General features: G+C 35.0%; 5 protein-coding genes across 6 annotated transcripts; 3 read left to right on the top strand and 2 right to left on the bottom strand.

Moving 5' to 3' along the window:
- The first annotated feature begins 64 nt into the window (after window positions 1–64).
- Window positions 65–1,769, top strand: LOC118270851 (14 kDa phosphohistidine phosphatase). Of its 2 annotated transcripts, none has more exons than XM_035586643.2 (3): window positions 65–227; window positions 435–625; window positions 1,492–1,769. In XM_035586643.2, the coding sequence occupies exons 2-3, from the start codon at window positions 461–463 to the stop codon at window positions 1,684–1,686; spliced, it is 360 nt and encodes a 119-aa protein (XP_035442536.1). In that variant the 5' UTR covers window positions 65–227; window positions 435–460; the 3' UTR covers window positions 1,687–1,769. The 2 variants fall into 2 exon arrangements, with proteins under 2 accessions (XP_035442536.1, XP_035442530.2); XM_035586637.2 differs by having other exon boundaries at window positions 128–348.
- A 1,418-nt stretch (window positions 1,770–3,187) lies between these two features.
- LOC118270826 (2-(3-amino-3-carboxypropyl)histidine synthase subunit 2) lies at window positions 3,188–5,329 on the top strand. The gene is made up of 6 exons (XM_035586613.2): window positions 3,188–3,340; window positions 3,426–3,538; window positions 3,694–3,908; window positions 4,062–4,268; window positions 4,381–4,640; window positions 4,786–5,329. Exons 1-6 carry the CDS (start codon window positions 3,197–3,199, stop codon window positions 5,218–5,220), a joined length of 1,374 nt encoding a protein of 457 aa, XP_035442506.2. The 5' UTR covers window positions 3,188–3,196; the 3' UTR covers window positions 5,221–5,329.
- On the bottom strand, window positions 5,218–7,044 carry LOC118270843 (coiled-coil domain-containing protein 124). The gene is made up of 4 exons (XM_035586629.2): window positions 6,692–7,044; window positions 6,309–6,494; window positions 6,123–6,229; window positions 5,218–5,691 (listed from the first exon to the last, which is right to left on the bottom strand). The coding sequence occupies exons 1-4, from the start codon at window positions 6,848–6,850 to the stop codon at window positions 5,508–5,510; spliced, it is 636 nt and encodes a 211-aa protein (XP_035442522.1). The 5' UTR covers window positions 6,851–7,044; the 3' UTR covers window positions 5,218–5,507.
- Window positions 7,045–7,859: 815 nt separating this feature from the next.
- On the top strand, window positions 7,860–10,813 carry LOC118281804 (proline-rich protein PRCC). The gene is made up of 6 exons (XM_035602533.2): window positions 7,860–8,132; window positions 8,273–8,478; window positions 8,557–8,610; window positions 8,701–9,171; window positions 9,495–9,710; window positions 10,403–10,813. The coding sequence occupies exons 1-6, from the start codon at window positions 8,027–8,029 to the stop codon at window positions 10,487–10,489; spliced, it is 1,140 nt and encodes a 379-aa protein (XP_035458426.1). The 5' UTR covers window positions 7,860–8,026; the 3' UTR covers window positions 10,490–10,813.
- LOC118281806 (28S ribosomal protein S11, mitochondrial) lies at window positions 10,572–12,224 on the bottom strand. Its single transcript, XM_035602536.2, has 4 exons — window positions 11,952–12,224; window positions 11,641–11,872; window positions 10,846–10,911; window positions 10,572–10,746 (listed from the first exon to the last, which is right to left on the bottom strand). Exons 1-4 carry the CDS (start codon window positions 12,119–12,121, stop codon window positions 10,639–10,641), a joined length of 576 nt encoding a protein of 191 aa, XP_035458429.1. The 5' UTR covers window positions 12,122–12,224; the 3' UTR covers window positions 10,572–10,638.
- Between the last annotated feature and the right edge of the window lie 447 nt (window positions 12,225–12,671).

Below are 12,671 nucleotides of genomic sequence, written 5' to 3'. Positions count from 1 at the left end.
TTCTCTATGACCTGTAATGCGACTTTGTAAATGTTTCACACAGGCAAAAACGCTCAAATTATTCTATTGTTCTCGAGTACGCATCTCAAATCTGATCAAACAAAAACGCTTCTTAAAAAAACTGTTTTTCCTGCTTGCCTACAAAACCACGGCACAGCAGTACAACATTTCTCGCTGGCATCATTGTCTTTTAATCAGTGTCAGTTGTCAAAAAAATTAAAAAATAGGTATTCATTTTTACACTACACATTTAGAATTAGAATTGATGAAATAATTTCAATCTAATGCTTATCAGATCTATCCCCAGGAATTTGTTGTCATCAGCCAATTTAAAGATTATTCAAAGTGGTAAATTAAAACTCACAATTCTGTATGTGAGCGCTCACAAATAACCTAAACCATTATTGTAATAAAAAATTGATATAATTTTTCAGTTTCAAGCCGCGGTTGTCTTAAAAAAATGTCAACAGCATTAGAAGGTTTACCTAAAGTGGACATAGATCCCACTGGAGTATTCAAATACATATTGTTAAATGTATATGATAAAACAAAAGTTAATGTGGAACCTGTGGTTATTGTTCGTGGCTATAAGCGATGCAATTACCATTCCGATATTTATGATGAGGTAAGAAGTATGTCAACACACTAAATACACATCTATGAAGCAGAGTTATTGCTGCAATTTTACCATGAAAAAATAAGATGAGTACTGCACCTGCATGAGATTCAACTGCTTCGTTGATGCAATGACCCGGCCCGTACCTTCTATGTGTCGCGGGTTGTTGTTCTGGATGTGGGTGTGATAGCATGTGCATGTGAAGATGTGTTTGTAAGCACCTATGACTGCACAGAGAGCAGGGAAAGTATGGTAAAATGGCATTCACCCTGCAGTGGGATGATCATGGCAACTAAACAGATTACTGGAACGCAGATCTATGTGAGATGATGTGTTTTCTATTGTGTCTCACATTCTAACAGACAAGATGTTAATCTCAACTAATATTATTTATTTAAAAATAAGTTTATTGTTTGTTTGTTACCTCTTTATGATTTATTTAATCAACCAATCTTGAAATATCACATAGACAATTGTAGTCGGGGGTACATTGCCTAGGTTAGATCAACTAAGGTTGCCGTATACAGGCTCGTTATAATCTGTCGATAATAATGCCGCAAGTTTTAGAACCTTGCGTTTCTCTGTTGTGTGATATGAGTTCTAGAATGTATTGTATCAGGACGCAAACAACCATACACACACCTGCTATAATAATGTGCTCTCTCATAAGAAATATCGGACGATTAAACCACGGCTGTGAGAAAGGAAACAGGATGCACGATCGCAATAACACATGCAATATTATTCACTGATAATAATGTGCCTGTGTGGGGAAGCCTTTAACCTTATCCAAAGATTTGGAAAAAAACTAGTTGTTTATAATATTCTTTCGAATATCATATTTATTTGTCATAACTTATTGTAAATTATTGCAGGTTCAAGATAGACTACAACCCTTAGACTGTGAACCTCTTGGAGGAGGTAGAATATCTCATGATCCTGAAAATAAAAAGATACATATTTATGGCTATTCCCAAGGCTATGGCAAGGCAGACCATGACATAGCGGCTAAATTAATCAAGAAAGCCTATCCTGGCTACAGCATCACAGTCAGTGATGAAGGATATTAAAGTTTACTGTGATTTTTCATCAACTTCTTTTTTATTTACACTTGTAGAATAATAAATGAATTAATAAAAACATTTGTTATATATTTCTGCTATTTTCATGATAAAATCAAATATGTACCTATTACAAATTACCACGGTGAGATAGCGCAAGGATGCTGAATTCTACGTCCCCATCCTCGATAGAGGCCAAACCCACAACATAAAAAAGAAATAACATGTAACAATAACGGTAAAACGGGGTGAATAGGGACAGAAGGATGAAGAAATACTATGCAGAAATTCCCTGTAGGTACCTATTCACCTCTCTTCTGTCTGTGCTTCTGTCCCTATTTACCGCGTTTTACCGTTATTAGCAATAAATTATTTGTTGTCTTTTTTTTATAAGAAAATTAAAAAAAAAAACTGATATTCACAATTTTTTAGAATGTTTTGTACCTATATCCTAGTTTGTATTCATTACAAACTATATATTTTTATAAGTGTAATGGGACGTTTCTGCGTCTTAGTGACAGTGACAGTTACAAATTGGCAAAATAAATGTCATTTCGGTTTCTTTCAATGTAATCCCACCCAAAACATAAATGTGAAAGGCTGCCAAGTTCGATAATATTGGAATGCTTCGCCTATAAAAGAAGTGAGATCTAAATAAGTACCAACTTCCATACACAGACCTCAGTTAAAAATGATATAACAAGTTGGCAAGTTTTCACACACTTTGTTATAAACCTACTAAACGCAATGAGTCAAGTATATAATTTTCTATTAAAACTTGCCAAGTTATATCATTTTTAACTGAGGTCTGTGTATGGAAGTTGGTACTTATTTAGATCTCACTTCTTTTATAGGCGAAGCATTCCAATATTATCGAACTTGGCAGCCTTTCACATTTATGTTTTGGGTGGGATTTCATTTATTTTTGTAAGGTTTATTTTCTTTTTTTCTTATTTTACTTTACTTTGACTAAATACAAACCTTCGTAACGAATTTTAGGTCGGTACGACCATTGGAAGATATAGATAATTTTTTTGTTTTAGTTCCTTAGGGGTATGAATTTAGACCTTCATTATTTTTAAAACCGACTCACACTTGGCCATTTTCAGATTTTTTCCTTTACCTTGACCTAAAGACCTACCTCCATGCCAAATTTCAAGTCAATACGACCATTGGAAGTGGTCTAGGTTTTTGATGAGTGAGTCAGTCAGTGAGTGTATAGTAAAAATAGCGATTTTCTGACGTCAATATCTCAAGACCTACAGTAGGTACATTAATGAAATTTTGTATTTTAGATAAGTAAGTAGATCTAAACAGATACTAGAAATTTCATATGCGTAGATAAAATAGATTTTGAGTTATAGGTGGGTCGAACTTGGCCCGAAATGGTTCGTGTAATATAACCCACGGCCGGTGTGTCGGTTTTTTGCTCGAACTTGGCGGACACACTGCCGTGTGTCTAGATGAGGTGTTGTGAACTTGTTGTAAGAACGAGGTGTTTATTGAATTTTTTGTAACAATGGCCAATTTTACTACAGACGGAAAATTGTGCATAGAACGGAAATTGGAAGTGAACAGGTCTGAAAAAGAATTCGATGATTTAATAACTCGTTTTGATATAAATGAAACATGCCGATGGATAACTGAAAATAATTTCTTAAAGGTTGGTAAACATCGGATTCGCATATCGTACATTATGTAAATATTTGCTTATTTCATTCTTTAGTTGATATTTGCGCGTTGGACAGGTTTGCCTTCAATTTCCCGATGAACTTCTTAGTGTGAGTACTAAGATATATGAAGAAATAAAGAAGAAAGTCGAGGTTGACTTGTACATTCTTGGAGACACATCTTATGCAAGGTAAGAGCAGAGCACTGTAACCAACATTCTTTAAAATTTGTACTGTGTGCTACAGGTTGATAATGATTGTAGGGTAGGTACTCAGAAAGATCTAACTTGTGTATTTTAGCTCTTGTTATGTATAAATGTATAAATCAACATTCCTTTGATTACAGTTGCTGTGTCGACTCAGTGGCAGCTATGCATGTACAAGGCAATGCGGTAGTCCACTACGGACACAGTTGTTTCTCCAAAACTAACATTCCTGTGTTCACTGTGCTGCCCAAACACAGTGTGGATGTGGAAGCTTCCATCAAAGTTGTGAAAGACAGATTTAATGCAGACATCAAACTATGCTTGTTTTATGATGCCGCATTTGAACATTGCAAAGGTGCGAAACATATTGTTTAGTTATACAAACAATGAAACATGCAATCATACTAACTCTAGTAGGATCCTGTAGGACAACAATTGCATATATTTATGACAAACATTGTTTGTTTTATATTCTTACATTCCTAACAAAACTAAATTTAATTTCCAGATTTAATATCAAAGCACTGGTTTGAATACTTCCCACATGGTTACATATCTTTTATTGAAATAGAAGAGAACCAAAACAGATTCCTAGGAAGAGTAATCAGAAACAAGGATGGTGAAGATTCCGCAGTGGAGGTGCTGAAGGACTGCGTCTGTATACATCTCGGAACACGGGGACAAACATTGTTCAACTACACCATATCTATTGCAGGTACTCTCTACTATTTTCAAAAATAGATTTGTATGTGTGTATAGCAGTGTGTCAAACCATGTTTAGTTGTTTACTGAACTGTAGTTTCCCTAAAACATTTTTATTTCTGCAGCATCACAATGGTATTTGCTGGATCCTAACACAAACAAGATTGAATGTTTAGAAGAAACTGCTTGGTTCAAGCGTAGAAGATTCTTAGTAGAGAAGTGCAAGGATGCCAATGTCGTGGGCATTCTGGTTTGTAAGCTGGCTGGTGACCAGACCAAGGACATTATCAGCAGAATGAAGCAGCTCTGTAAAGTGAATGGCAAGAAAAGCTACATTGTATCTGTGGGAAAGCCCAATGTTCCAAAGTTGGCTAATTTTCCTGAAGTAAGTCCTTGGTTTTTATTTTAACCGTGTTATTCCATTTTTAAAAATAAGAAATCATTTCGTTTTATAACATGGAATTTATGAATAATAAGTGTTTCATTGAAAACATGCATGTTGATTGTTTCAATTTGTATCTTGTTTACAGATTGATATCTACGTGATGATTGCATGCCCAGAAAATGATCTGTACAGCGCTAGAGACTTTTATAAACCTATTGTGTACCCGTATGAACTGGAAGTAGCTTTGAACTCAAACAGGGAACCCTATTTCATAACACATGTTACGGATTATGACCAATTGCTGCCAGGGCGACCCCACCATTGTGATATTCACCACATCCAGGAGACCACAGATCTAAGTCTCATCACAGGAAAGATAAGAGAGACTAAAGTTGATACTCATCAAGGAAGCAGTACAGATCTGGAAGAAAAACAGACCTGGGCTCTCGAAAATATAGGACAAAACCTCCAAGATAGGTCCTGGAAGGGTCTAGAACAAAAACTAGGCGAAACAGAAGTGAAAATGGCTGAACAAGGTCGCAAAGGAATACCCATCCAATACAGTGATGAACCAAAATGAATTTACAAATTTATATTATGTATTTACAATGCCTTTGTTATTCTAGTACAAAAATTTGTCCTACTGAGTAAGACTGCATTTTCAAAATAAATTAGTAATCATTAACAAATTGTGTCATTTCCTAGATTGAATTATGAAAGTAGTTAATTAAATATTGCAAAAATCATCTACTTGATACAGAACTGCCTGCAATACAATGTCGTAGTTCATTAATTTATCAAATTAATATTATTTAAGCATTTATAATGAACAGGTGATCTCTTAATTTCTCAAATTGTTAGAACACTTCACACTTTCATGTTCAATGGGTTCTGTGGTGACTTCAGCCATTCCTTCCTCAGCATCTGCTTGAGCTGTGACAGTCTCAGTGTTGGGTTCTCAGCCTTCAGTATTGGTAAATTAGCTTCTTCAAATGCTGTGTATGCTGCCTTCAGACGTTTTTCCGGATGCCTATCTGTATCTGACTTTTCACTGAAACATTTTAAATTATGGTTATAAGTACCATTAGTTAGAATAACATCAATATTTAAAGAAAACAAGCGTACTAGTGGTAATGCATTGATCATGATCATGTCTTTGATCATATTGGAGCCAGCAATGACAAACATATCAATTTATTTCTATTCTCAAATAGAGCAAAACATTATTGAGGGTTTTAAAAATGTTCTCAGTAATGGTGTGAGGTGTCAATAGGCTCACCAGGCATCAATATTACATGCATATTAAAAGTGGGTGCGCACAGAATATTATGTACCCCATTGCAATTAAAAGGTGAGACATCTTGTCAATGTTGTTCTATCCCTCATCTCATCATGCATTCTTATTAGATATACAAATATTACTGATATTATTTTAACAACTATGTATTCTCTTGCATCAAAGCCTACATTCCAGAGACATACCCGAGTATAGAAATAGCTTCATCAACAGTCTGTGCCACTTCTCCGTCCAGATGGATCCTGTTGAGATTCTCCTCAAGTGGAGGCTCTTCCACAACCACTTTTGATGGCTGGAATAAACAAACCAAGAACAATAGAATAAAAATAACATATGCTGAGAATATGCAGACCAATTTCAATGAGTGTTACCACTGGTTTGACAGGCTCTGCTTTAATAGTTTTCTCTTTCATCCTTTCAATCTGTGCTCGTGTGATCTTAGGGGGTGGAGGGGCAGCCTTCGGAGCTGCCTTTATTGATTGCATCTCTTTCTCCAGCAAAGCCTTTGCTTCTGCTTTTTTCTGTAGCTGTTCTAAACGCTTCTTCTCCTGGTCCTCCTGGTGAAAACAAAGAATTAAGATGAAAATTAGCTTTTTGGTTAGGTACATATTTTTTTTTTACCATATTCATCTCACAACACACCTAATAAATAAATATTAATAAAGACGACTAATATGAAGTAGATATTGTCCAACTTCAACATTCTCACTATGCCCACTAACAGTCCACAGTTTCCAATAATAACGTGTGGTACCTTTTTCTGTTGTTTCTTCTTAAGTTTCTCGTCGTTATCCTCCCATTCTGCATCTTCCATCATTTTCTTCATCTTTTGTTCCTTCTCTTGTTTTTCATTTTCCTTTCGTTGCCGTGCAGCGACAGCTTTACTGTTTTCACCAGCGAATTTCTTCGGCATTTTGGTATTTGTCTTGATTCAAGTAATAAAACACAATAGTAAAGTTCAGACAGGAACTTTTGAGATTATGAAGCGATTAATGATATATTTTATTCCCTTTCTAAAAACATAGTAATAAAATATAGTGGTTACACAGTTCGACTGGTTATAGTCTACCTGCTGCCTGCTGCACGGTACCTGCGGAAAATTTTAAAAACTGTCGTAAAGTCAAAAATTCAAAGTGTCATTGATGTCAAAATAATGAAGTGTCGTATCGGTCTGATGTCTGACAGTTTATGAAATTACTGTTCATCACTGACAGAGTACAAACTTGTTTCGGTCAATTAACATGTCGGGATAGATGTGTAATTCGACAAATATCCCTCTCGAGAGGTGAGAATGAGGTCCTTGGTTCGAAAGTGCCAAGTTTCTGAGATATTCAACATTTTTTGTTTTAGATAAAAATCTCGAATTAACTATGGAAACAACAAAAGAAAACAGGTGCAGAATCAAAGGTGCAGACATAATAATATTCATCGGTCACTTCGAATATTTTTTCTAATATAAATAAAGATGTTTTTGAAATTGTTCTTTTATCTGTATACTTTACTTGTCATCTAGTTATCAATTTATTTTTGAAAACTTTTATTTTATTTTAATTTTTATTATTGTTTATTTACCTTACTTGTTAATTACATTTTTAAATATTTAATTAGAAAAAAAATATTTATTATAACGTCACGCCTTTAATCCCAGAAGGAGCAATCAGTGAACAATTAAAATAAAACAAACATCCGAACTGAGTAGGTACCTCCTCCTTTTATTTAAGTCGGTAACTAGTTTTCTACTCTATTCAGGTAGGTCGAAGCTCGCAGCCAACTCTCGTACCACTCCCTAGTTGATCGCGACCCCGCGGCCGATTTCAATCAAGTACCATTCAGAACTTTGGGGTCTATCCATAGACAAAAGTCATTGTTTTCTGCTGTTGCCAAAGAAAAAAATAGTTGTAAATTTTTTGTCATGTCAATGTTAAAGTCAATTTACCATAGCATAACATGAGTTGTCAATAATTATTGTGATTGAAACTTGTGAATGCAAAATATCTCTTTTTGTCTACTCCAAACTCCTAGATACTTACAATATTAGTAAAAGGGAAAGTCGATTTTTACTGCACTTCAAAAAAAATCTTTTATTTAAATGGCTTTAGTTGCATATGAAAACAGTGACTCGAGTGACTATGAGGAGGAAGACAATAATGATACTGCAATTGCGCTATTGAACAACAAAACTGCAATCAAGCACGGTAACAACCTTTTCCAATTACTCGTACTTAGTACAACCTGCAAATTGGACCTTAGATTCCACACTTAATTAACATTAAGGAGGATATTGCACACTTTAGACTAGAAGTAAATTATACAACAGAATCTTTTTAACTTCCAGATCCAGCAGTATCGAAGCCTGCTGCAATTGAGGATGAACAAGAGTTAGAGCCTCAACAGAATGGACAAAGTTTGTTTAATTTCTTACCTCAACCATCGAAACTGAAACCAGCTGTCATTGAAGAGGATGACGAGTTCTTACACAAGAAAGAAATAACCAATACTGTGAAACCTAAGGCCAGGATAACAGTTCCATCACTGAATGATGTACGCATTCACCATTAATACTAATAAGCTCATTATTTGGACCGGAGTAAAATTTAATAATAGTTGTTGTACTTGCAGTTCAAAGATGTTAAAGACAGCCCAGTTGTTGTGAAACCAAGAGCACCAGCCGATGTAAGTAAACATTGTTACATATTACACAAAGTCAATATGCCACTGCTATAGATAAGTACATATTTATGTCCTAAAATATTATGTTTCCAGAAAAAATCTAGCTTGCTAAGTATGCTGCCGCAGCCAAGGAATGGAGTGAAGTCCACTACAGTGTCATTAATACCACAAGTAGTCAAAAGGAAGCCAGAAACTCCAGTAAAGAAAGCCCCCTTACCAACACCAGTTAAGAAATGCAAAGTTGATAGCAAACCTCTTGTAAATGAATATTCAGATGAAAGTGACAGTGAAGACCTACAGAATGACTTCTTCTCAATACACAAACCTGTGGAATTACCTGAAGATGTAGAGCTACCATTAGACATTGATCAAAATGCTAAGAAACCTAACAAACCCAAAGGAATTGAATCTTTCTTCAAGAAGGAGGAAGACATAAAACATGTAATATTGGAACCAAACTATGATCAAAGTGTGGAAGAGCAGGCTGCAGGTGGTTCTAGTTATGATGATGCTGCATATGGAGATGAGGGTTCCAACAATGATGTACAACTTAATGAAGAAGCTGTAAGTATCAACATTCTTATCAAACCATGGCAAAGCAAAAAGGACAGCACCTGTTCCACACATACCGGATGTGTGCTGTAACAATGTGGCACATGGCCACCGCTGTCATCTAAACATCAACCACACAGTATATTAAATTCAGTAGAGCATGTTCCATAGTTTATAGAAAACTTTTCTGTGGTCATATTTTAGTTTTTGAACTTCCTGTTAATGGTTTTGGCTTTTATTCTATGAAACAAGTAAATAAATCTCTTCTATGTTAATATAACATTAAATTTACAAATGTTCCATAAAAAATCTCAAAATAATAAATCTTATTTTAGATCCTGAAACTGTGTGGTGCCCGTGGCAAACGGAAACGTGAGGAGATTCAGATAGTAGATGTGAATCAAGCAGAGGTGTTGGCCAATGCACGGGAGATGTTGATGAAGGGACTGATGGACGACACTACCAAGCGTGTGTCTGCTAGCAAGAAGAAAGGAAATGAGCCCACCACACAACAGAGGAGAAAGCACCAAATCACATACTTGGCTTATCAGGTCTACATTATTGCATACATATCCATTCTAACAATAACAATTCATTTTACAAGAATATACTAGATAGACCTTATGGTTGTTTTGCGGTCTTATGATTTTTCGTTGACATTTGGCATTTGAATTGAAGTTTTACTACAGTTATGGTGATTAAATATTTAACTCATGTGAAAAATATCGATTCAATAATATAAGTATATTAATATTATTCTAAGGTTTTGTGACATCTTTAAAATAACTCAAGGTTCGATTCAAGTCATGCACCAACGTCTGTGGTAGGCGCCCGTTGTACGTCGGTACGCAGATGTACGCGAGACACAATGTGTGACTCGCGTACATCTGCGTTTTCTATTGTGTCTCAATACCGACAGACAGCAGGTTAATGTCAATATTTCATCATTTTAATAGTTATATTTATTACGGTAAAATAGGTATAGAGCAAAACTATATTTTGATATAAAATCAAAATTATTTTTAAATTTATTTTTTAATTCGAGTTATTTATTTCTGAAATTTATTTTATATTTTCAATAAAATCAGCGTAATATGGATTACAGCATAATTTTATAACACTGTCACATAATGTCATCGGAAACATCATCCGATCGCAAAACAACTATATTTGTATGTTTGTGTGCTTTATTGATATGAAACTCGAATCATTATGAAACTCGATAATTTTGTTTAATTCACAGGCTAAAGCAAATGAAGCAGAATTACAGAACCAATGGGCAAACAACAGGATGTCGAAAAGACAAACACAAGCCAAATATGGTTTCTAGCACAAGGCCACTCGGGTGAATTTCTTCCGAAGACATTAAAATATAATCCATCAACAGGACTACAACAAACAATAAATAAGGATACAGTTACAAGTTTTGTTTATTTGTACATGACGAATGTAGAACTAGTTACTACTAATTAGATTAAATTACAATCTCCTGGCTTTTCTTGGTCGGGGCGGGTTCCATGATACGTGGGTGTTGTCTGTGATTGAGACTATATCCAAGCCACCCATTTGTAAACCTTTTACAGCTGCCTGTAAATAATGTAATGTTGTGATTAAACTAAATAAATCTCGGAGTAGGTATATCTGTGTAAACAAATCTGACTATTGAAGAATGATATGTTTTCCTACCAGTCTTCCTGGTCCCAATCCTTGCACTCTTACTCTGATAGTTTTGAAACCTCTATCTATGGCTTTCTGAAACAATTGTAATATTCAAGATAATATTTCTAATTTAGAGTAAAGGTTATTGTGATGAACCGTCAGTCCACTACTGCTGCATAATAAATGTAAACAGGCTAATAAATGAGTTGATTGATGTATATTTCAAATGAAAACATTATGCTGGAAAAAAATATATTTATGTATGAATGAACAAGTTAACATGTCAACAGACCACAGTCAAACCGCTAAACCGGTTTTGTGGGAGATTGTCATAAATAAAATGCTGTATTTCTTTTTTATAATAAATAAATAAATAGGCTTGGAAGGGCTTAATCAAAAGGATGTGTCGTCATGAAGGGAGAGAAACAAATTGCAATTACTAAAGTACATCCAAACAAACAAACAGGTCAAGCTAAATTAAACCATGTTACATAGTTTGGAAGTGACTCTGGTTACAGATTAAACATGGCTAACTTTGAATAAGAATGTAATGAGAAAGGATACAAGTACTGACTAACTGAAAAATTTCTAGAGATAGAATGTGTGAAGAATGATATGAAAGCCGAGCCGAGTTTTCTTTCGATTTCTTATACTACTACGACGGCCAAATGATACACAGGCCACCTGAAGGCAAGTGGTTACTGTGGCCTATGAATGCTTGCAGTTCCTGTCTGATGGGGAAACTGGAAAAATAAGGCTTATTGTTCACACAATTCACACCCTTCAAAACCTTTCCTTTGAAACTTATGAAGTAAAACTTACAGTGGCTATAGCAATGGCAGTAGTTTGAGCAGCAATATTGGTTCCCTTCTTGGTATTTTTGAAGCCTTCCATACCACACGATCTGATGATCTTCACAGAGCCACTAGCATCGGTCATCGTAAATATGGTGTTGTTATGAGAGACACGGATGTTGCAGATGGGGAGCTGTTTGTACAATATACCTCCGAATATTTGGTTATCAGAATCTAGAGTTGGAAATAAGTTCTGTTTTCTGAAACACAAGCCAATTACGTATATTTAAAATAAAAAGTAGTCTTTGAATTGCTAAAATAAGTAGATAAATTACACACGTCTTCAGCACTGAGTCTAGATCAACAACTTTTTCTCCTTGGACACCTTCGTCTTCCTGAGGTATCCTCTTGTGATCAAACTTTTCCGAAGTTCGGGGTACTGATGTCTGAAATAATCGCGCCACACCTGCTACGGGAATCCGTAGAGCGTTTCTAACATTGCTAAGCATTATTCTGTTTTTATATCTTTCCAACAATACTAGAAAAGTGGATTGTTTTCAACTATCTTCGCAACATAACCTAAAATATTTGACACTCACTGACTGACTTTAGTGACATGTAAGTTTCATTTTACGTAATGTCAAATATAATATTACTATTTTTATAAATTGATACTCGAGAATACAATCCCGAGCATGTTTTTCAATCCCGGGATTACGGGATTTTAACAACTTAACTGTCCAATGAGTCACATATGACTCATAGAAAGGTTAATAGTAAAACCATATTTTGTACAAAAACCTCAAAAATGCTTTTTGTACTTTTTCAAGCACTAAAGCGTAAGTAATCTCATACCGATTCCAAACTAGGAATGCAGATTACAATTTGGTGCTAACCAGAGCCATATAGGAATAGACATTAGATATTTATTTGCTATTTCTAAGTGATATCCACGAGTTCCTCCATTTTCGAATCATGTCTAATACTATTTGCCAACCCTGCTTCAATTTGTACTCTGGGGAATATTCTCAAGGTGACATCCTTTTCTAAACTAAAGCA

Source organism: Spodoptera frugiperda, chromosome 15 (genome assembly GCF_023101765.2).
Source record: "Spodoptera frugiperda isolate SF20-4 chromosome 15, AGI-APGP_CSIRO_Sfru_2.0, whole genome shotgun sequence".
Lineage (NCBI taxonomy): Eukaryota > Metazoa > Arthropoda > Insecta > Lepidoptera > Noctuidae > Spodoptera > Spodoptera frugiperda.
The sequence above is the reverse complement of the archived record's forward strand: the minus strand, read 5'-3'. Positions and strand labels throughout refer to the sequence as shown.